The sequence below is a fragment of the Phyllobates terribilis genome, unplaced genomic scaffold (genome assembly GCF_046119375.1).
Source record: "Phyllobates terribilis strain yellow unplaced genomic scaffold, ASM4611937v1 Scaffold_25__1_contigs__length_18738178, whole genome shotgun sequence".
NCBI classification, from domain to species: Eukaryota; Metazoa; Chordata; class Amphibia; order Anura; family Dendrobatidae; genus Phyllobates; species Phyllobates terribilis.
Window position 1 is genome coordinate 16235467 of NW_027362785.1, and position 25183 is coordinate 16260649.

General features: G+C 56.1%; 1 protein-coding gene across 1 annotated transcript in view; it reads right to left on the reverse strand.

Moving 5' to 3' along the window:
- Positions 1-25183, reverse strand: part of LOC141176408 (cilia- and flagella-associated protein 337-like) — a 421035-nt gene that overhangs the window by 303469 nt on the left and 92383 nt on the right. The window contains exon 10 of the mRNA XM_073660392.1: positions 8432-8596. Coding sequence (XP_073516493.1) covers positions 8432-8596 — 165 coding nt within the window. The remainder of the gene's footprint in view (positions 1-8431; positions 8597-25183) is intronic.

Genomic DNA, 25183 nt, shown 5'->3' on the forward strand with positions numbered 1-25183 from the left:
GTCCTGGCTTTCTGGAGGATGGAGCGAGCGTCTTGTCCTGGCTTTCTGGAGGATGGAGCGAGCGCTTTGTCCTGGCTGTCTGGAGGATGGAGTGAGCGCCTTGTCCTGGCTGTCTGGAGGATGCAGCGAGCGCCTTGTCCTGGCAGTCTGGAGGATGGAGCGAGCGCTTTGCCCTGGCTGTCTGGAGGATGGAGTGAGCGCCTTGTCCTGGCTGTCTGGAGGATGGAGTGAGTGCTTTGTCCTGGCTGTCTGGAGGATGGAGCGAGCGCTTTGTCCTGGCTGTCTGGAGGATGTAGTGAGCGCTTTGTCCTGGCTCTCTGGAGGATGGATTGAGCGCCTTGTCCTGGCTGTCTGGAGGATGGAGTGAGAGCTTTGTCCTGGCTGTCAGGAGAATGGAACAAGCGCTTTGTCCTGGCTGTCTGGAGGATGGAGTGAACGCCTTGTCCTGGCTGTCTGGAGGATGGAGTGAGCGCTTTGTCCTGGCTCTCTGGAGGATGGAGCGAGCGCCTTGTCCTGGCTGTCTGGAGGATGGAGCGAGCGTTTTGTCCTGACTGTCTGGAGGATGGAGTGAGCGCTTTGTCCTGGATCTCTGGAGGATGGAGTGAGCGCCTTGTCCAGGCTGTCTGGAGGATGGAGTGAGAGCTTTGTCCTGGCTGTCAGGAGAATGGAACAAGCGCTTTGTCCTGGCTCTCTGGAGGATGCAGCGAGCGCTTTGTCCTGGCTGTCTGGAGGATGCAGCGAGCGCTTTGTCCTGGCTGTCTGGAGGATGCAGCGAGCGCTTTGTCCTGGCTGTCTGGAGGATGGAGCGAGCGCCTTGTCCTGGCTGTCTGGAGGATGGAGCGAGCGCTTCGTCCTGGCTGTCTGGAGGATGGAGCGAGCGCTTTGTCCAGGCTGTCTGGAGGATGCAGCAAGCGCCTTGTCCTGGCTGTGTGGAGGATGGAGCGAGCGCTTTGTCCTGGCTGTCTGGAGGATGGAGCGAGTGCCTTGTCCTGGCTGTCTGGAGGATGGAGCGAGCGCTTTGTCCTGGCTGTCTGGAGGATGGAGCGAGCGCTTTGTCCTGGCTGTCTGGAGGATGGAGCGAGCGCCTTGTCCTGGCTGTCTGGAGGATGGAGCGAGCGCTTTGTCCTGGCTGTCTGGAGGATGGAGTGAGCGCTTTGTCCTGGCTGTCTGGAGGATGGAGTGAGCGCTTTGTCCTGGCTGCCTGGAGGATGGAGGGAGCGCTTTGTCCTGGCTGCCTGGAGGATGGAGGGAGCGCTTTGTCCTGGCTGTCTGGAGGATGGAGTGAGCGCTTTGTCCTGGCTGTCTGGAGGATGGGGCGAGCACCTTGTCCTGGCTGTCTGGAGGATGGGATGGAGCGAGCGCTTTGTCCTGGCTGTTTGGATGATGCAGCTAGCGCTTTGTCCTGGCTGTCTGGAGGATGCAGCGAGCGCCTTGTCCTGGCTGTCTGGAGGATGCAGCGAGCGCCTTGTCCTGGCTGTCCGGAGGATGCAGCGAGCGCCTTGTCCTGGCTGTCTGGAGAGTGGAACAAGCGCTTTGTCCTGGCTGTCTGGAGGATGCAGCGAGCGCTTTGTCCTGGCTGTCTGGAGGATGCAGCGAGCGCTTTGTCCTGGCTGTCTGGAGGATGCAGCGAACGCCTTGTCCTGACTGTCTGGAGGATGAAGTGAGCGCCTTGTCCTGGCTGTCTGGAGGATGGAGCGAGCGCTTTGTCCTGGCTGTCTGGAGGATGGAGCGAGCGCTTTGTCCTGGCTGTCTGGAGGATGGAGCGAGCGCTTTGTCCTGGCTGTCTGGAGGATGGAGGGAGCGCTTTGTCCTGGCTGTCTGGAGGATGGAGTGAGCGCTTTGTCCTGGCTGTCTGGAGGATGGAGCGAGCGCCTTGTCCTGGCTGTCTGGAGGATGGAGTGAGCGCCTTGTCCTGGCTGTCTGGAGGATGCAGCGAGCGCCTTGTCCTGGCTGTCTGGAGGATGCAGCGAGCGCTTTGTCCTGGCTGTCTGGAGGATGGAGCGAGTGCTTTGTCCTGGCTGTCTGGGGGATGGAGTGAGAGCTTTGTCCTGGCTGTCTGGAGGATGGAGCGAGCGCCTGGTCTTGGCTGTCTGGAGTATGCAGTGAGCGCTTTGTCCTGGTTGTCTGGAGGATACAGCGATCGCTTTGTCCTGGCTGTCTGGAGGATGCAGCGAGCGCTTTGTCCTGGCTGTCTGGAGGATGGAGCGAGCGCTTTGTCCTGGCTGTCTGGAGGATGGAGCGAGCGCCTTGTCCTCGCTGTCTGGAGGATGCAGTGAGCGCTTTGTCCTGGCTGTCTGGAGGATGCAGCGAGCGCCTTGTCCTGACTGTATGGAGGATGCAGCGAGGGCCTTGTCCTGACTGTCTGGAAGATGGAGCGAGCGCTTTGTCCTAGCTGTCTGGAGGATGCAGCGAGCGCATTGTCTTGGCTGTCTGGAAGATGGAGCGAGCGCCTTGTCCTGACTGTATGGAGGATGCAGCGAGTGTTTTGTCCTGGCTGCCTGGAGGATGCAGTGAGCGGCTTGTCCTGGCTGTCTGGAGGATGGAGTGAGCGCCTTGTCCTGGCTGACTGGAGGATGCAGCAAGCGCCTTGTCCTGGCTGTCTGGAGGATGGAGCGAGCGCCTTGTCCTGGCTGTCTGGAGGATGGAGTGAGCGCCTTGTCCTGGCTGTCTGGAGGATGCAGTGAGCGCTTTGTCCTGGCTGTCTGGAGGATGCAGTGAGCGCCTTGTCCTGACTGTCTGGAGGATGGGATGGAGCGAGCGCTTTGTCTTGGCTGTCTGGAGGATGCTGCGAGCGCTTTGTCCTGGCTGTCTGGAGGATGCAGCGAGCGCCTTGTCCTGGCTGTCTGGAGGATGGGATGCAGCGAGCGCTTTGTCCTGGCTGTCTGGAGGATGCAGCGAGCGCCTTGTCCTGGCTGTCTGGAGGATGCAGCGAGCGCCTTATCCTGGCTGTCTGGAGAGTGGAACAAGCGCTTTGTCCTGGCAGTCTGGAGGATAGAATGAGCGCTTTGTCCTGGCTTTCTGGAGGATGGAGCGAGCGCCTTGTCCTGGCTGTCTGGAGGATGCAGCGAGCGCTTTGTCCTGGCTGTCTGGAGGATGCAGTGAGCGCCTTGTCCTGACTGTCTGGAGGATGGGATGGAGCGAGCGCTTTGTCCGGGCTGTCTGGAGGATGCAGTGAGCGCTTTGTCCTGGCTGTCTGGAGGATGCAGTGAGCGCCTTGTCCTGGCTGTCTGGAGGATGGGATGGAGCGAGCGCTTTGTCTTGGCTGTCTGAAGGATGCAGTGAGCGCCTTGTCCTGGCTGTCTGGAGGATGGGATGCAGCGAGCGCTTTGTCCTGGCTGTCTGAAGGATGCAGCGAGCGCCTTGTCCTGGCTGTCTGGAGGATGGGATGCAGCGAGCGCTTTGTCCTGGCTGTCTGGAGGATGCAGCGAGCGCCTTGTCCTGGCTGTCTGGAGGATGCAGCGAGCGCTTTGTCCTGGCTGTCTGGAGGATGGAGCGAGCGCCTTGTCCTGGCTGTCTGGAGGATAGAATGAGCGCTTTGTCCTGGCTTTCTGGAGGATGGAGCGAGCGTCTTGTCCTGGCTTTCTGGAGGATGGAGCGAGCGCTTTGTCCTGGCTGTCTGGAGGATGGAGTGAGCGCCTTGTCCTGGCTGTCTGGAGGATGCAGCGAGCGCCTTGTCCTGGCAGTCTGGAGGATGGAGCGAGCGCTTTGCCCTGGCTGTCTGGAGGATGGAGTGAGCGCCTTGTCCTGGCTGTCTGGAGGATGGAGTGAGTGCTTTGTCCTGGCTGTCTGGAGGATGGAGCGAGCGCTTTGTCCTGACTGTCTGGAGGATGTAGTGAGCGCTTTGTCCTGGCTCTCTGGAGGATGGATTGAGCGCCTTGTCCTGGCTGTCTGGAGGATGGAGTGAGAGCTTTGTCCTGGCTGTCAGGAGAATGGAACAAGCGCTTTGTCCTGGCTGTCTGGAGGATGGAGTGAACGCCTTGTCCTGGCTGTCTGGAGGATGGAGTGAGCGCTTTGTCCTGGCTCTCTGGAGGATGGAGCGAGCGCCTTGTCCTGGCTGTCTGGAGGATGGAGCGAGCGTTTTGTCCTGGCTTTCTGGAGGATGGAGCGAGCGTCTTGTCCTGGCTTTCTGGAGGATGGAGCGAGCGCTTTGTCCTGGCTGTCTGGAGGATGGAGTGAGCGCCTTGTCCTGGCTGTCTGGAGGATGCAGCGAGCGCCTTGTCCTGGCAGTCTGGAGGATGGAGCGAGCGCTTTGCCCTGGCAGTCTGGAGGATGGAGCGAGCGCTTTGTCCTGACTGTCTGGAGGATGGAGCGAGCGCTTTGTCCTGACTGTCTGGAGGATGGAGCGAGCGCTTTGTCCTGACTGTCTGGAGACAGAGCGAGCGCTTTGTCCTGGCAGTCTGGAGGATGGAGCGAGTGCTTTGTCCTGGCTGTCTGGAGGATGGAGCGAGCGCTTTGTCCTGACTGTCTGGAGGATGGAGTGAGCGCTTTGTCCTGGCTCTCTGGAGGATGGATTGAGCGCCTTGTCCTGGCTGTCTGGAGGATGGAGTGAGAGCTTTGTCCTGGCTGTCAGGAGAATGGAACAAGCGCTTTGTCCTGGCTGTCTGGAGGATGGAGTGAACGCCTTGTCCTGGCTGTCTGGAGGATGGAGTGAGCGCTTTGTCCTGGCTCTCTGGAGGATGGAGCGAGCGCCTTGTCCTGGCTGTCTGGAGGATGGAGCGAGGGTTTTGTCCTGACTGTCTGGAGGATGGAGTGAGCGCTTTGTCCTGGATCTCTGGAGGATGGAGTGAGCGCCTTGTCCAGGCTGTCTGGAGGATGGAGTGAGAGCTTTGTCCTGGATGTCAGGAGAATGGAACAAGCGCTTTGTCCTGGCTGTCTGGAGGATGCAGCGAGCGCTTTGTCCTGGCTGTCTGGAGGATGCAGTGAGCGCTTAGTCCTGGCTGTCTGGAGGATGCAGCGAGCGCTTTGTCCTGGCTGTCTGGAGGATGCAGCGAACGCCTTGTCCTGGCTGTCTGGAGGATGCAGTGAGCGCTTAGTCCTGGCTGTCTGGAGGATGCAGCGAGCGATTTGTCCTGGTTGTCTGGAGGATGCAGCGAACGCCTTGTCCTGGCTGTCTGGAGGATGCAGCGAGCGCCTTGTCCTGGCTGTCTGGAGGATGGAGCGAGCGTTTTGTCCTGACTGTCTGGAGGATGGAGTGAGCGCTTTGTCCTGGATCTCTGGAGGATGGAGTGAGCGCCTTGTCCAGGCTGTCTGGAGGATGGAGTGAGAGCTTTGTCCTGGCTGTCAGGAGAATGGAACAAGCGCTTTGTCCTGGCTGTCTGGAGGATGCAGCGAGCGCTTTGTCCTGGCTGTCTGGAGGATGCAGCGAGCGCCTTGTCCTGGCTGTCTGGAGGATGGAGCGAGCGTTTTGTCATGACTGTCTGGAGGATGGAGTGAGCGCTTTGTCCTGGATCTCTGGAGGATGGAGTGAGCGCTTTGTCCTGGCTCTCTGGAGGATGCAGCGAGCGCTTTGTCCTGGCTGTCTGGAGGATGCAGCGAGCGCTTTGTCCTGGCTGTCTGGAGGATGCAGCGAACGCCTTGTCCTGGCTGTCTGGAGGATGCAGTGAGCGCTTAGTCCTGGCTGTCTGGAGGATGCAGCGAGCGATTTGTCCTGGTTGTCTGGAGGATGGAGCGAACGCCTTGTCCTGGCTGTCTGGAGGATGCAGCGAGCGACTTGTCCTGACTATGGAGGATGCAGCGAGCGCTTTGTCCTGACTGTCTGGAAGATGGAGCAAGCGCTTTGTCCTGGCTGTCTTGAGGATGCAGCGAGCGTCTTGTCCTGGCTGTCTGGAGGATGCAGCGAGCGCTTTGTCCTGGCTGTCTGGAGGATGCAGCGAGCGCTTTGTCCTGGCTGTCTGGAGGATGCAGCGAGCGCTTTGTCCTGGCTGTCTGGAGGATGCAGCGAGCGCCTTGTCCTGACTGTCTAGAGGATGGAGCGAGCGCCTTGTCCTGGCTGTCTGGAGGATGGAGCGAGCGCTTTGTCTTGGCTGTCTGGAGGATGGAGCGAGCGCCTTGTCCTGGCTGTCTGGAGGATGCAGCGAGCGCCTTGTCCTGGCTGTCTGGAGGATGCAGCGAGCGCTTTGTCTTGGCTGTCTGGAGGATGCAGTGAGCGCCTTGTCCTGGCTGTCTGGAGGATGGTTTGAGCACCTTGTCCTGGCTGTCTGGAGGATGCAGCGAGCGCCTTGTACTGGCTGTCTGGAGGATGGAGCGAGCGCTTTGTCCTGGCTGTCTGGAGGATGCAGCGAGCGCCTAGTCCTGGCTGTCTGGAGGATGGATCGAAAGCCTTGTCCTGGCTGTCTGGAGGATGCAGTGAACGCCTTGTCCTGGCTGTCTGGAGGATGCAGTGAACGCCTTGTCCTGGCTGTCTGGAGGATGCAGCGAGCGCTTTGTCCTGGCTGTCTGGAGGATGGAGCGAGCGCTTTGTCTTGGCTGTCTGGAGGATGGAGCGAGCGCTTTGTCCTGGCTGTCTGGAGGATGCAGCGAGCGCCTTGTCCTGGCTGTCTGGAGGATGCAGCGAGCGCCTTGTCCTGGCTGTCTGGAGGATGGAGTGAGCGCCTTGTCCTGGCTGTCTGGAGGATGGAGTGAGCGCCTTGTCCTGGCTGTCTGCAGGATGGAGCGAGCGCCTTGTCCTGGCTGTCTGCAGGATGGAGCGAGCGCCTTGTCCTGGCTGTCTGGAGGATGGAGCGAGCGCTTTGTCCTAGCTGTCTGCAGGATGGAGCGAGCGCTTTGTCCTGGCTGTCTGCAGGATGCAGCGAGCACCTTGTCCTGGCTGTCTGGAGGATGCAGCGAGCGCCTTGTCCTGGTAGTCTGGAGGATGCAGCGAGCGCCTTGTCCTGGCTGTCTGGAGGATGCAGCGAGCGCCTTGTCCTGGCTGTCTGGAGGATGCAGCGAGCGCCTTGTCCTGGCTGTCTGGAGGATGCAGCGAGCGCCTTGTCCTGGCTGTCTGGAGGATGGAGCGAGCGCCTTGTCCTGGCTGTCTGGAGGATGCAGCGAGCGCCTTGTCCTGGTTGTCTGGAGGATGCAGCGAGCGCCTTGTCCTGGCTGTCTGGAGCGAGCGCCTTGTCCTGGCTGTCTGGAGGATGCAGCGAGCACCTTGTCCTGGCTGTCTGGAGGATGCAGCGAGCACCTTTTCCTGGCTGTCTGGAGGATGGAGCGAGCGCCTTGTCCTGGCTGTCTGGAGGATGGAGCGAGTGCCTTGTCCTGGCTGTCTGGAGGATGCAGCGAGCGCCTTGTCCTGGTTGTCTGGAGGATGCAGCGAGCGCCTTGTCCTGGCTGTCTGGAGCATGCAGCGTGCGCCTTGTCCTGGCTGTCTGGAGCATGCAGCGTGCGCCTTGTCCTGGCTGTCTGGAGGATGCAGCGAGCGCCTTGTCCTGGCTGTCTGGAGGATGCAGCGAGCGCCTTGTCCTGGCTGTCTGGAGGATGCAGCGAGTGCCTTGTCCTGGCTGTCTGGAGGATGCAGCGAGCGCCTTGTCCTGGCTGTCTGGAGGATGGAGCGAGCGCCGTGTCCTAGCTGTCTGGAGGATGGAGCGAGTGCTTTGTCCTGGCTGTCTGGAGGATGCAGCGAGCGCCTTGTCCTGGCTGTCTGGAGGATGCAGCGAGCGCCTTGTCCTGGCTGTCTGGAGGATGCAGCGAGCGCCTTGTCCTGGCTGTCTGGAGGATGCAGCGAGCGCCTTGTCCTGGCTGTCTGGAGGATGCAGCGAGCGCCTTGTCCTGGCTGTCTGGAGGATGGAGCGAGCGCTTTGTCCTGGCTGTCTGGAGGATGCAGCGAGCGCCGTGTCCTAGCTGTCTGGAGGATGCAGCGAGCGCCTTGTCCTAGCTGTCTGGAGGATGCAGCGAGCGCCTTGTCCTGGCTGTCTGGAGGATGGAGCGAGCGCCTTGTCCTGGCTGTCTGCAGGATGGAGCGAGCGCCTTGTCCTGGCTGTCTGCAGGATGGAGCGAGCGCTTTGTCCTGGCTGTCTGCAGGATGGAGCGAGCGCCTTGTCCTGGCTGTCTGGAGGTTGGAGCGAGCGCCTTGTCCTGGCTGTCTGGAGGTTGGAGCGAGCGCCTTGTCCTGGCTGTCTGCAGGATGGAGCGAGCGCCTTGTCCTGGCTGTCTGCAGGATGGAGCGAGCGCCTTGTCCTGGCTGTCTGGAGGATGGAGCGAGCGCTTTGTCCTAGCTGTCTGCAGGATGGAGCGAGCGCTTTGTCCTGGCTGTCTGCAGGATGCAGCGAGCACCTTGTCCTGGCTGTCTGGAGGATGCAGCGAGCGCCGTGTCCTAGCTGTCTGGAGGATGCAGCGAGCGCCTTGTCCTGGCTGTCTGGAGGATGCAGCGAGCGCCTTGTCCTGGCTGTCTGGAGGATGCAGCGAGCGCTTTGTCCTGGCGGTCTAGAGGATGGAGCACTTGGCTGTGTTTTACCTTGATGGTCCCGTTCCTGGCCCCGGTCACTAGCTTCCTCTGGGAGGTGTCGAGGGTCATACATGTGATTCCCTCTTCTCCGTGGACATTTTGGAGCAGCAGGGATTTATTTCCGGTTTCCACGTCCCACACTGTGAGTGAGGAGTCCTCGCTGGCGGTCACCACCTGTCAGGTGAGTGGCACAGTCAGCCCCGGCCCCCCGAATACTCCGTGCTTCACTACTCTGCCAGTCAGTATAGTAAACAGTCAGCTGGCACTCTACTGCTCAACATTAGGACACAGGAGGACTGTGCTACCAACTAGAACGAGGGGCAACCTCAGCCCGGGGGGCCGTCTCATCCATACATAGGACCAGCCCGGGGTCCATCTCATCCACACATAGGACCAGCCCGGGGTCCATCTCATCCATACATAGGACCAGCCCGGGGTCCATCTCATCCATACATAGGACCAGCCCGGGGTCCATCTCATCCATACATAGGACCAGCCCGGGGTCCATCTCATCCATACATAGGACCAGCCCGGGGTCCATCTCATCCATACATAGTACCAGCCCGGGGGGTCTTCTCATCCATACATAGGACCAGCCCGGGGTCCATCTCATCCATACATAGGACCAGCCCGGGGTCCTTCTCATCCATACATAGGACCAATCTGGGGTCCTTCTCTCATCCATACATAGGACCAGCCTGGGGCCCTTCTCTCATCCATACATAGGACCAGTCTGGGGCCCTTCTCTCATCCATGCATAGGACCAGTCTGGGGCCCTTCTCTCATCCATGCATAGGACCAGTCTGGGGCCCTTCTCTCATCCATACATAGGACCAGCCCGGGGTCCATCTCATCCATACATAGGACCAGCCCGGGGTCCATCTCATCCATACATAGGACCAGCCCGGGGTCCATCTCATCCATACATAGGACCAGCCCGGGGTCCATCTCATCCATACATAGGACCAGCCCGGGGTCCATCTCATCCATACATAGGACCAGCCCGGGGTCCATCTCATCCATACATAGGACCAGCCCGGGGTCCATCTCATCCATACATAGGACCAGCCCGGGGTTCATCTCATCCATACATAGGACCAGCCCGGGGTCCATCTCATCCATACATAGGACCAGCCCGGGGTCCATCTCATCCATACATAGGACCAGCCCGGGGTCCATCTCATCCATACATAGGACCAGCCCGGGGTCCATCTCATCCATACATAGGACCAGCCCGGGGTCCATCTCATCCATACATAGGACCAGCCCGGGGTCCATCTCATCCATACATAGGACCAGCCCGGGGTCCTTCTCATCCATACATAGGACCAGCCTGGGGTCCTTCTCATCCATACATAGGACCAGCCCGGGGTCCTTCTCTCATCCATACATAGGACCAGTCTGGGGCCCTTATCTCATCCATACATAGGACGAGCCCGGGGTCCATCTCATCCATACATAGGACCAGCCCGGGGTCCATCTCATCCATACATAGGACCAGCCCGGGGTCCATCTCATCCATACATAGGACCAGCCCGGGGTCCATCTCATCCATACATAGGACCAGCCCGGGGTCCATCTCATCCATACATAGGACCAGCCCGGGGTCCATCTCATCCATACATAGGACCAGTCTGGGGCCCTTCTCTCATCCATACATAGGACCAGCCTGGGGTCCATCTCATCCATACATAGGACCAGTCTGGGGTCCTTCTCTCATCCATACATAGGACCAGCCCGGGGTCCTTCTCTCATCCATACATAGGAGCAGCCCGGGGTCCATCTCATCCATACATAGGACCAGCCCGGGGTCCATCTCATCCATACATAGGACCAGTCAGGGGTCCTTCTCTCATCCATACATAGGACCAGTCAGGGGTCCTTCTCTCATCCATACATAGGACCAGTCAGGGGTCCTTCTCTCATCCATACATAGGAGCAGCCCGGGGTCCTTCTCTCATCCATACATAGGAGCAGCCCGGGGTCCATCTCTCATCCATACATAGGACCAGCCCGGGGTCCATCTCATCCATACATAGGACCAGTCAGGGGTCCTTCTCTCATCCATACATAGGACCAGCCCGGGGTCCATCTCATCCATACATAGGACCAGCCCGGGGTCCATCTCATCCATACATAGCACCAGCCCTGGGTCCATCTCATCCATACATAGGACCAGCTCGGGGTCCATCTCATCCATACATAGGACCAGCTCGGGGTCCATCTCATCCATACATAGGACCAGCCCGGGGTCCATCTCTCATCCATACATAGGACCAGCCCGGGGTCCATCTCTCATCCATACATAGGACCAGCCCGGGGTCCATCTCATCCATACATAGGACCAGCCCGGGGTCCATCTCATCCATACATAGGACCAGCCTGGGGTCCATCTCATCCATACATAGGACCAGCCTGGGGTCCATCTCATCCATACATAGGACCAGTCTGGGGTCCATCTCATCCATACATAGGACCAGCCTGGGGCCCTTCTCTCATCCATACATAGGACCAGCCTGGGGCCCATCTCATCCATACATAGGACCAGCCTGGGGTCCATCTCATCCATACATAGGACCAGTCTGGGGCCCTTCTCTCATCCATACATAGGACCAGCCCGGGGCCCTTCTCTCATCCATACATAGGACCATCCCAGGGTCCATCTCATCCATACATAGGACCAGCCCGGGGTCCATCTCATATCCATACATAGGACCAGTCTGGGGCCCTTCTCTCATCGATACATAGGGCCAGCCTGGGGCCCATCTCATCCATACATAGGACCAGCCCAGGGTCCATCTCATCCATACATAGGACCAGCCCGGGGTCCATCTCATATCCATACATAGGACCAACCGGGGCCCTTCTCTCATCCATACATAGGACCAGCCTGGGGCCCATCTCATCCATACATAGGACCAGCCTGGGGCCCATCTCATCCATACATAGGACCAGCCTGGGGTCCATCTCATCCATACATAGGACCAGTCTGGGGCCCTTCTCTCATCCATACATAGGACCAGCCCGGGGCCCTTCTCTCATCCATACATAGGACCAGCCCATGGTCCATCTCATCCATACATAGGACCAGCCCGGGGTCCATCTCATATCCATACATAGGACCAGTCTGGGGCCTTTCTCTCATCCATACATAGGACCAGCCCGGGGGCCCTTCTCATCCATACATAGGACCAGCCCGGGGTCCATCTCATATCCATACATAGGACCAGTCTGGGGCCCTTCTCTCATCCATACATAGGACCAGCCTGGGGCCCTTCTCTCATCCATACATATTACCAGCCTGGGGCCCTTCTCTCATCCTTACATAGGAGCAGTCTGGGGCCCTTCTCTCATCCATACATAGGACCAGTCAGGGGTCCTTCTCTCATCCATTGTCACGCTGTCTCTGTATACTGGAGGTAGGGAGCCTAAGCTGACCCTAAGCTGGGGCCCTGACTAATCCCTCAACCTGGAGGTACTGTTAAAGGTACAGAGGTCCAGGCCGCCAGCGTAACCCCTACCTCCTGAGGATCCCTGCACCTAAGTAATCTAGTCCTGAGAAGGACCCCGATCACAACAAAAGAGGACAAGTAACAATATGCCCACACACAGTACTTAGACGAACGAGACAGTACAAGGGAAAAACCAAAACCACCTTGCATACAAAAACTACACAACTACAACAGAGGGAACTCCAACGGGAAAGGAGATAAATGATAAAGCAAGGAAGGGAAAAAACACTCCAAATACACTTATCTCAGAAACTCCAAATACAACGATCCGCTCTGTAAGTCTGTGTGAAATGCTTTCACCGACACTTCCCAAACAGACCAGCAGGCATATGAAGGAGTCTCATTACAGCAACATTGATTGCAGCTGGGCGAGGCTGGACCTCGTCTAGCACAGAGAGAGAGAGAATTAACTCCCTCACTGCCGAAAACACCAAGCACCAAAAAGTCAGCTGCGAGAAGTCAGGCTGTGTAATCGTGACGATCTTCGTGGCGCCACACCCGTGACATCCATACATAGGACCAGCCTGGGGCCCTTCTCTCATCCATACATAGGACCAGCCTGGGGCCCTTCTCTCATCCATACATAGGACCAGTCGGGGGCCCTTCTCATATCCATACATAGGACCAGCCTGGGGCCCATCTCATATCCATACATAGGACCAGTCGGGGGCCCTTCTCTCATCCATACATAGGACCAGCCCGGGGCCCTTCTCTCATCCATACATAGGACCAGCCCGGGGGCCCTTCTCATCCATACATAGGACCAGCCCGGGGTCCATCTCATATCCATACATAGGACCAGTCTGGGGCCCTTCTCTCATCCATACATAGGACCAACCTGGAGCCCATCTCATATCCATACATAGGACCAGCCTGGGGCCATCTCATATCCATACATAGGACCAGTCTGGGGCCCTTCTCTCATCCATACATAGGACCAGTCTGGGGCCCTTCTCTCATCCATACATAGGACCAGTCTGGGGCCCTTCTCTCATCCATACATAGGACCAGTCTGGGGCCCTTCTCATATCCATACATAGGACCAGTCTGGGGCCCTTCTCTCATCCATACATAGGACCAGTCTGGGGCCCTTCTCTCATCCATACATAGGACCAGCCTGGGGCCCTTCTCTCATCCATACATAGGACCAGTCTGGGGTCCATCTCATATCCATACATAGGACCAGTCTGGGGCACATCTCATATCCATACATAGGACCAGTCTGGGGCCCTTCTCATCCATACATAGGACCAGCCTGGGGCCCATCTCATATCCATACATAGGACCAGCTTGGGGCCCTTCTCTCATCCATACATAGGACCAGTCTGGGGCCCTTCTCATATCCATACATAGGACCAGTCTGAGGCCCTTCTCTCATCCATACATAGGACTAGTCTGGGGCCCTTCTCTCATCCATACATAGGACCAGTCTGGGGCCCTTCTCATATCCATACATAGGACCAGCCTGGGGCCCATCTCATATCCATACATAGGACCAGTCTGGGGCCCTTCTCTCATCCATACATAGGACCAGTCGGGGGCCCTTCTCATATCCATACATAGGACCAGTCTGGGGTCCTTCTCATATCCATACATATGAGCAGTCAGGGGTCCTTCTCTCATCCATACATAGGACCAGTCTGGGGCCCTTCTCTCATCAATACATAGGACCAGTCTGGGGTCCTTCTCATATCCATACATAGGACCAGCCTGGGGCCCTTCTCTCATCCATACATAGGACCAGCCTGGGGCCCTTCTCTCATCCATACATAGGACCAGCCTGGGGCCCATCTCATATCCATACATAGGACCAGTCGGGGGCCCTTCTCTCATCCATACATAGGACCAGCCCGGGGCCCTTCTCTCATCCATACATAGGACCAGCCCGGGGGCCCTTCTCATCCATACATAGGACCAGCCCGGGGTCCATCTCATATCCATACATAGGACCAGTCTGGGGCCCTTCTCTCATCCATACATAGGACCAGTCTGGGGCCCTTCTCTCATCCATACATAGGACCAGTCTGGGGCCTTTCTCTCATCCATACATAGGACCAGTCTTGGCCCATCTCTCATCCATACATAGGACCAGTCTGGGGCCCTTCTCTCATCCATACATAGGACCAGCCTGGGGCCCATCTCATATCCATACATAGGACCAGTCTGGGGCCCTTCTCTCATCCATACATAGGACCAGCCTCGGGCCATCTCATATCCATACATAGGACCAGTCTGGGGCCCATCTCATATCCATACATAGGACCAGTCTGGGGCCCTTCTCTCATCCATACATAGGACCAGTCTGGGGCCCTTCTCTCATCCATACTTAGGACCAGTCTGGGGCCCTTCTCTCATCCATACATAGGACCAGTCTGGGGCCCTTCTCATATCCATACATAGGACCAGTCTGGGGCCCTTCTCTCATCCATACATAGGACCAGTCTGGGGCCCTTCTCCCATCCATACATAGGACCAGCCTGGGGCCCTTCTCTCATCCATACATAGGACCAGTCTGGGGCCCTTCTCTCATCCATACATAGGACCAGCCTGGTGCCCTTCTCTCATCCATACATAGGACCAGCCCCGGGCCCTTCTCTCATCCATACATAGAACCAGCCTGGGGCCCTTCTCTCATCCATACATAGGACCAGTCTGGGGCCCTTCTCTCATCCATACATAGGACCAGCCTGGGGCCCTTCTCCCATCCATACATAGGACCAGTCTGGGCCCATCTCTCATCCATACATAGGACCAGTCTGGGGCCCTTCTCTCATCCATACATAGGACCAGTCTGGGGCCCTTCTCTCATCCATACATAGGACCAGTCTGGGCCCATCTCTCATCCATACATAGGACCAGTCTGGGGCCCTTCTCTCATCCATACATAGGACCAGCCTGGGGCCCATCTCTCATCCATACATAGGACCAGTCTGGGGCCCTTCTCTCATCCATAGATAGGACCAGTCTGGGGCCCATCTCATATCCATACATAGGACCAGTCAGGGGTCCTTCTCTCATCCATACATAGGACCAGTCTGGGGCCCTTCTCTCATCCATACATAGGACCAGTCTGGGGCCCTTCTCTCATCCATACATAGGACCAGTCTGGGGCCCTTCTCTCATCCATACATAGGACCAGTCTGGGGCCCTTCTCTCATACATACATACATAGGACCAGTCTGGGGCCCTTCTCTCATCCATACATAGGACCAGTCTGGGGCCCTTCTCATATCCATACATAGGACCAGTCTGGGTCCCTTCTCTCATCCATACATAGGACCAGCCTGGGGCCCTTCTTTCATCCATACATAGGACCAGCCCGGGGTCCTTCTCTCATCCATACATAGGACCAGTCTGGGGTCCTTCTCATATCCATACATAGGACCAGTCTGGGGCCCATCTCATATCCATACATAGGACCAGTCTGGGGCCCATCTCATATCCATACATAGGACCAGTCTGGGGCCCTTCTCTCATCCATACATAGGACCAGTCTGGGGCCCTTCTCTCATCCATACATAGGACCAGTCTGGGGCCCTTCTCATATCCATACATAGGACCAGTCTGGGGCCCATCTCTCATCCATACATAGGACCAGTCTGGGCCCATCTCATATCTATACATAGGACCTTCTCTCATCCATACATAGGACCAGTCTGGGGCCCTTCTCTCATCCATACATAGGACCAGTCTGGGGCCCTTCTCTCATCCATACATAGGACCAGTCTGGGGCCCTTCTCTCATGAATACATAGGACCAGTCTGGGGCCCTTCTCATATCCATACATAGGACCAGTCTGGGGCCCTTCTCTCATGAATACATAGGACCAGTCTGGGGCCCTTCTCTCATCCATACATAGGACCAGCCTGGGGCCCTTCTCTCATCCATACATAGGACCAGTCTGGGGTCCTTCTCATATCCATACATAGGACCAGTCTGGGGCACATCTCATATCCATACATAGGACCAGTCTGGGGCCCTTCTCATCCATACATAGGACCAGCCTGGGGCCCATCTCATATCCATACATAGGACCAGCTTGGGGCCCTTCTCTCATCCATACATAGGACCAGTCTGGGGCCCTTCTCATATCCATACATAGGACCAGTCTGAGGCCCTTCTCTCATCCATACATAGGACTAGTCTGGGGCCCTTCTCTCATCCATACATAGGACCAATCTGGGGCCCTTCTCTCATCCATACATAGGACCAGCCTGGGGCCCATCTCATATCCATACATAGGACCAGTCTGGGGCCCTTCTCTCATCCATACATAGGACCAGTCTGGGGCCCTTCTCATATCCATACATAGGACCAGTCTGGGTTCCTTCTCATATCCATACATATGAGCAATCAGGGGTCCTTCCCTCATCCATACATAGGACCAGTCTGGGGCCCTTCTCTCATCAATACATAGGACCAGTCTGGGGTCCTTCTCATATCCATACATAGGACCAGCCTGGGGCCCTTCTCTCATCCATACATAGGACCAGCCTGGGGCCCTTCTCTCATCCATACATAGGACCAGCCTGGGGCCCATCTCATATCCATACATAGGACCAGCCCGGGGCCCTTCTCTCATCCATACATAGGACCAGCCCGGGGCCCTTCTCTCATCCATACATAGGACCAGCCCGGGGGCCCTTCTCATCCATACATAGGACCAGCCCGGGGTCCATCTCATATCCATACATAGGACCAGTCTGGGGCCCTTCTCTCATCCATACATAGGACCAGTCTGGGGCCCTTCTCTCATCCATACATAGGACCAGTCTGGGGCCTTTCTCTCATCCATACATAGGACCAGTCTGGGGCCCATCTCATATCCATACATAGGACCAGTCAGGGGTCCTTCTCTCATCCATACATAGGACCAGTCTGGGGCCCTTCTCTCATCCATACATAGGACCAGTCTGGGGCCCTTCTCTCATCCATACATAGGACCAGTCTGGGGCCCTTCTCTCATCCATACATAGGACCAGTCTGGGGCCCTTCTCTCATACATACATACATAGGACCAGTCTGGGGCCCTTCTCTCATCCATACATAGGACCAGTCTGGGGCCCTTCTCATATCCATACATAGGACCAGTCTGGGTCCCTTCTCTCATCCATACATAGGACCAGCCTGGGGCCCTTCTTTCATCCATACATAGGACCAGCCCGGGGTCCTTCTCTCATCCATACATAGGACCAGTCTGGGGTCCTTCTCATATCCATACATAGGACCAGTCTGGGGCCCATCTCATATCCATACATAGGACCAGTCTGGGGCCCATCTCATATCCATACATAGGACCAGTCTGGGGCCCTTCTCTCATCCATACATAGGACCAGTCTGGGGCCCTTCTCTCATCCATACATAGGACCAGTCTGGGGCCCTTCTCATATCCATACATAGGACCAGTCTGGGGCCCATCTCTCATCCATACATAGGACCAGTCTGGGCCCATCTCATATCTATACATAGGACCTTCTCTCATCCATACATAGGACCAGTCTGGGGCCCTTCTCTCATCCATACATAGGACCAGTCTGGGGCCCTTCTCTCATCCATACATAGGACCAGTCTGGGGCCCTTCTCTCATGAATACATAGGACCAGTCTGGGGCCCTTCTCATATCCATACATAGGACCAGTCTGGGGCCCTTCTCTCATGAATACATAGGACCAGTCTGGGGCCCTTCTCTCATCCATACATAGGACCAGCCTGGGGCCCTTCTCTCATCCATACATAGGACCAGTCTGGGGTCCTTCTCATATCCATACATAGGACCAGTCTGGGGCACATCTCATATCCATACATAGGACCAGTCTGGGGCCCTTCTCATCCATACATAGGACCAGCCTGGGGCCCATCTCATATCCATACATAGGACCAGCTTGGGGCCCTTCTCTCATCCATACATAGGACCAGTCTGGGGCCCTTCTCATATCCATACATAGGACCAGTCTGAGGCCCTTCTCTCATCCATACATAGGACTAGTCTGGGGCCCTTCTCTCATCCATACATAGGACCAATCTGGGGCCCTTCTCTCATCCATACATAGGACCAGCCTGGGGCCCATCTCATATCCATACATAGGACCAGTCTGGGGCCCTTCTCTCATCCATACATAGGACCAGTCTGGGGCCCTTCTCATATCCATACATAGGACCAGTCTGGGTTCCTTCTCATATCCATACATATGAGCAATCAGGGGTCCTTCCCTCATCCATACATAGGACCAGTCTGGGGCCCTTCTCTCATCAATACATAGGACCAGTCTGGGGTCCTTCTCATATCCATACATAGGACCAGCCTGGGGCCCTTCTCTCATCCATACATAGGACCAGCCTGGGGCCCTTCTCTCATCCATACATAGGACCAGCCTGGGGCCCATCTCATATCCATACATAGGACCAGCCCGGGGCCCTTCTCTCATCCATACATAGGACCAGCCCGGGGCCCTTCTCTCATCCATACATAGGACCAGCCCGGGGGCCCTTCTCATCCATACATAGGACCAGCCCGGGGTCCATCTCATATCCATACATAGGACCAGTCTGGGGCCCTTCTCTCATCCATACATAGGACCAGTCTGGGGCCCTTCTCTCATCCATACATAGGACCAGTCTGGGGCCTTTCTCTCATCCATACATAGGACCAGTCTGGGCCCATCTCTCATCCATACATAGGACCAGTCTGGGCCCATCTCTCATCCATACATAGGACCAGTCTGGGGCGTTTCTCTCATCCATACATAGGACCAGCCTGGGGCCCATCTCATATCCATACATAGGACCAGTCTGGGGCCCTTCTCTCATCCATACATAGGACCAGCCTCGGGCCATCTCATATCCATACATAGGACCAGTCTGGGGCCCATCTCATATCCATACATAGGACCAGTCTGGGGCCCTTCTCTCATCCATACATAGGACCAGTCTGGGGCCCTTCTCTCATCCATACTTAGGACCAGTCTGGGGCCCTTCTCTCATCCATACATAGGACCAGTCTGGGGCCCTTCTCATATCCATACATAGGACCAGTCTGGGGCCCTTCTCTCATCCATACATAGGACCAGTCTGGGGCCCTTCTCCCATCCATACATAGGACCAGCCTGGGGCCCTTCTCTCATCCATACATAGGACCAGTCTGGGGCCCTTCTCTCATCCATACATAGGACCAGCCTGGTGCCCTTCTCTCATCCATACATAGGACCAGCCCCGGGCCCTTCTCTCATCCATACATAGAACCAGCCTGGGGCCCTTCTCTCATCCATACATAGGACCAGTCTGGGGCCCTTCTCTCATCCATACATAGGACCAGCCTGGGGCCCTTCTCTCATCCATACATAGGACCAGTCTGGGGCCCTTCTCTCATCCATACATAGGACCAGTCTGGGCCCATCTCTCATCCATACATAGGACCAGTCTGGGGCCCTTCTCTCATCCATACATAGGATCATCCCAGGGTCCATCTCATCCATACATAGGACCAGCCCGGGGTCCATCTCATATCCATACATAGGACCAGTCTGGGGCCCTTCTCTCATCGATACATAGGGCCAGCCTGGGGCCCATCTCATCCATACATAGGACCAGCCCAGGGTCCATCTCATCCATACATAGGACCAGCCCGGGGTCCATCTCATATCCATACATAGGACCAGCCGGGGCCCTTCTCTCATCCAAACATAGGACCAGCCTGGGGCCCATCTCATCCATACATAGGACCAGCCTGGGGCCCATCTCATCCATACATAGGACCAGCCTGGGGTCCATCTCATCCATACATAGGACCAGTCTGGGGCCCTTCTCTCATCCATACATAGGACCAGCCCGGGGCCCTTCTCTCATCCATACATAGGACCAGCCCATGGTCCATCTCATCCATACATAGGACCAGCCCGGGGTCCATCTCATATCCATACATAGGACCAGTCTGGGGCCCTTCTCTCATCCATACATAGGACCAGTCTGGGGCCCATCTCTCATCCATACATAGGACCAGTCTGGGGCCCATCTCTCATCCATACATAGGACCAGTCTGGGGCCCATCTCATATCCATACATAGGACCAGTCTGGGGCCCATCTCATATCCATACATAGGACCAGTCTGGGGCCCTTCTCTCATCCATATATAGGACCAGTCTGGGGCCCTTCTCTCATCCATACATAGGACCAGCCTGGGCCCATCTCATATCCATACATAGGACCAGTCTGGGGCCCTTCTCTCATCCATACATAGGACCAGTCTGGGGCCCTTCTCTCATCCATACATAGGACCAGTCTGGGGCCCTTCTCTCATCCATACATAGGACCAGTCTGGGGCCCATCTCTCATCCATACATAGGACCAGTCTGGGGCCCTTCTCTCATCCATACATAGGACCACAGTCTGGGGCCTTTCTCTCATCCATACATAGGACCAGCCCGGGGGCCCTTCTCATCCATACATAGGACCAGCCCGGGGTCCATCTCATATCCATACATAGGACCAGTCTGGGGCCCTTCTCTCATCCATACATAGGACCAGCCTGGGGCCCTTCTCTCATCCATACATATTACCAGCCTGGGGCCCTTCTCTCATCCTTACATAGGAGCAGTCTGGGGCCCTTCTCTCATCCATACATAGGACCAGTCAGGGGTCCTTCTCTCATCCATTGTCACGCTGTCTCTGTATACTGGAGGTAGGGAGCCTAAGCTGACCATAAGCTGGGGCCCTGACTAATCCCTCAACCTGGAGGTACTGTTAAAGATACAGAGGTCCAGGCCGCCAGCGTAACCCCTACCTCCTGAGGATCCCTGCACCTAAGTAATCTAGTCCTGAGAAGGACCCCGATCACAACAAAAGAGGACAAGTAACAATATGCCCACACACAGTACTTAGACGAACGAGACAGTACAAGGGAAAAACCAAAACCACCTTGCATACAAAAACTACACAACTACAACAGAGGGAACTCCAACGGGAAAGGAGATAAATGATAAAGCAAGGAAGGGAAAAAACACTCCAAATACACTTATCTCAGAAACTCCAAATACAACGATCCGCTTTGTAAGTCTGTGTGAAATGCTTTCACCGACACTTCCCAAACAGACCAGCAGGCATATGAAGGAGTCTCATTACAGCAACATTGATTGCAGCTGGGCGAGGCTGGACCTCGTCTAGCACAAAGAGAGAGAGAATTAACTCCCTCACTGCCGAAAACACCAAGCACCAAAAAGTCAGCTGCGAGAAGTCAGGCTGTGTAATCGTGACGATCTTCGTGGCGCCACACCCGTGACATCCATACATAGGACCAGCCTGGGGCCCTTCTCTCATCCATACATAGGACCAGCCTGGGGCCCTTCTCTCATCCATACATAGGACCAGTCTGGGCCCTTCTCTCATCCATACATAGGACCAGTCTGGGGCCCTTCTCATCCATACATAGGACCAGCACGGTGCCCTTCTCTCTTCCATACATAGGACCAGTCAGGGGTCCTTCTCTCATCCATACATAGGACCAGTCTGGGGTCCTTCTCATATCCATACATAGGACCAGTGTGGGGCCCATCTCATATCCATACATAGGACCAGTCTGGGTCCCTTCTCTCATCCATACATAGGACCAGCCTGGGGCCCTTCTTTCATCCATACATAGGACCAGCCCGGGGTCCTTCTCTCATCCATACATAGGACCAGTCTGGGGTCCTTCTCATATCCATACATAGGACCAGTCTGGGGCCCATCTCATATCCATACATAGGACCAGTCTGGGGCCCTTCTCTCATCCATACATAGGACCAGTCTGGGGCCCTTCTCTCATCCATACATAGGACCAGTCTGGGGCCCTTCTCTCATCCATACATAGGACCAGTCTGGGGCCCTTCTCTCATCCATACATAGGACCAGCCCGGGGCCCTTCTCTCATCCATACATAGGACCAGCCCGGGGGCCCTTCTCATCCATACATAGGACCAGCCCGGGGTCCATCTCATATCCATACATAGGACCAGTCTGGGGCCCTTCTCTCATCCATACATAGGACCAGTCTGGGCCCATCTCTCATCCATACATAGGACCAGTCTGGGGCCCTTCTCTCATCCATACATAGGACCAACCTGGAGCCCATCTCATATCCATACATAGGACCAGCCTGGGGCCATCTCATATCCATACATAGGACCAGTCTGGGGCCCTTCTCTCATCCATACATAGGACCAGTCTGGGGCCCTTCTCTCATCCATACATAGGACCAGTCTGGGGCCCTTCTCTCATCCATACATAGGACCAGTCTGGGGCCCTTCTCATATCCATACATAGGACCAGTCTGGGGCCCTTCTCTCATCCATACATAGGACCAGTCTGGGGCCCTTCTCTCATCCATACATAGGACCAGCCTGGGGCCCTTCTCTCATCCATACATAGGACCAGTCTGGGGTCCATCTCATATCCATACATAGGACCAGTCTGGGGCACATCTCATATCCATACATAGGACCAGTCTGGGGCCCTTCTCATCCATACATAGGACCAGCCTGGGGCCCATCTCATATCCATACATAGGACCAGCTTGGGGCCCTTCTCTCATCCATACATAGGACCAGTCTGGGGCCCTTCTCATATCCATACATAGGACCAGTCTGAGGCCCTTCTCTCATCCATACATAGGACTAGTCTGGGGCCCTTCTCTCATCCATACATAGGACCAATCTGGGGCCCTTCTCTCATCCATACATAGGACCAGTCTGGGCCCATCTCTCATCCATACATAGGACCAGTCTGGGGCCCTTCTCTCATCCATACATAGGACCAGTCTGGGCCCATCTCTCATCCATACATAGGACCAGTCTGGGGCCCTTCTCTCATCCATACATAGGACCAGCCTGGGGCCCATCTCTCATCCATACATAGGACCAGTCTGGGGCCCTTCTCTCATCCATACATAGGACCAGCACGGTGCCCTTCTCTCATCCATACATAGGACCAGTCTGGGGCCCATCTCATATCCATACATAGGACCAGTCAGGGGTCCTTCTCTCATCCATACATAGGACCAGTCTGGGGCCCTTCTCTCATCCATACATAGGACCAGTCTGGGGCCCTTCTCTCATCCATACATAGGACCAGTCTGGGGCCCTTCTCTCATCCATACATAGGACCAGTCTGGGGCCCTTCTCTCATCCATACATAGGACCAGTCTGGGGCCCTTCTCATATCCATACATAGGACCAGTCTGGGGCCCTTCTCTCATCCATACATAGGACCAGTCTGGGGCCCTTCTCTCATCCATACATAGGACCAGCGTGGGGCCTTTCTCTCATCCATACATAGGACCAGCCCGGGGCCCTTCTCTCATCCATACATAGGACCAGTCTGGGGCCCATCTCATATACATACATAGGACCAGCCTGGGGCCCTTCTCTCATCCATACATAGGACCAGTCTGGGGCCCTTCTCTCATCCATACATAGGACCAGTCTGGGGCCCATCCTATATCCATACATAGGACCAGTCTGGGTCCCTTCTCTCATACATACATAGGACCAGCCCGGGGCCCTTCTCTCATCCATACATAGGACCAGCCTGGGGCCCTTCTCTCATCCTTACATAGGAGCAGTCTGGGGCCCTTCTCTCATCCATACATAGGACCAGTCAGGGGTCCTTCTCTCATCCATACATAGGACCAGCCTGGGGCCCTTCTCTCATCCATACATAGGACCAGCCTGGGGCCCTTCTCTCATCCATACATAGGACCAGTCTGGGCCCTTCTCTCATCCATACATAGGACCAGTCTGGGGCCCTTCTCATCCATACATAGGACCAGCACGGTGCCTATCTCTCTTCCATACATAGGACCAGTCAGGGGTCCTTCTCTCATCCATGCATAGGACCAGTCTGGGGTCCTTCTCATATCCATACATAGGACCAGTGTGGGGCCCATCTCATATCCATACATAGGACCAGTCTGGGTCCCTTCTCTCATCCATACATAGGACCAGCCTGGGGCCCTTCTTTCATCCATACATAGGACCAGCCCGGGGTCCTTCTCTCATCCATACATAGGACCAGTCTGGGGTCCTTCTCATATCCATACATAGGACCAGTCTGGGGCCCATCTCATATCCATACATAGGACCAGTCTGGGGCCCTTCTCTCATCCATACATAGGACCAGTCTGGGGCCCTTCTCTCATCCATACATAGGACCAGTCTGGGGCCCTTCTCATATCCATACATAGGACCAGTCTGGGGCCCATCTCTCATCCATACATAGGACCAGTCTGGGCCCATCTCATATCCATACATAGGACCTTCTCTCATCCATACATAGGACCAGTCTGGGGCCCTTCTCTCATCCATACATAGGACCAGTCTGGGGCCCTTCTCTCATCCATACATAGGACCAGTCTGGGGCCCTTCTCTCATGAATACATAGGACCAGTCTGGGGCCCTTCTCATATCCATACATAGGACCAGTCTGGGGCCCTTCTCTCATCCATACATAGGACTAGTCTGGGGCCCTTCTCTCATCCATACATAGGACCAATCTGGGGCCCTTCTCTCATCCATACATAGGACCAGCCTGGGGCCCATCTCATATCCATACATAGGACCAGTCTGGGGCCCTTCTCTCATCCATACATAGGACCAGTCTGGGGCCCTTCTCATATCCATACATAGGACCAGTCTGGGGTCCTTCTCATATCCATACATATGAGCAGTCAGGGGTCCTTCCCTCATCCATACATAGGACCAGTCTGGGGCCCTTCTCTCATCAATACATAGGACCAGTCTGGGGTCCTTCTCATATCCATACATAGGACCAGCCTGGGGCCCTTCTCTCATCCATACATAGGACCAGCCTGGGGCCCTTCTCTCATCCATACATAGGACCAGCCTGGGGCCCATCTCATATCCATACATAGGACCAGTCGGGGGCCCTTCTCTCATCCATACATAGGACCAGCCCGGGGCCCTTCTCTCATCCATACATAGGACCAGCCCGGGGGCCCTTCTCATCCATACATAGGACCAGCCCGGGGTCCATCTCATATCCATACATAGGACCAGTCTGGGGCCCTTCTCTCATCCATACATAGGACCAGTCTGGGGCCCTTCTCTCATCCATACATAGGACCAGTCTGGGGCCTTTCTCTCATCCATACATAGGACCAGTCTGGGCCCATCTCTCATCCATACATAGGACCAGTCTGGGGCCCTTCTCTCATCCATACATAGGACCAGCCTGGGGCCCATCTCATATCCATACATAGGA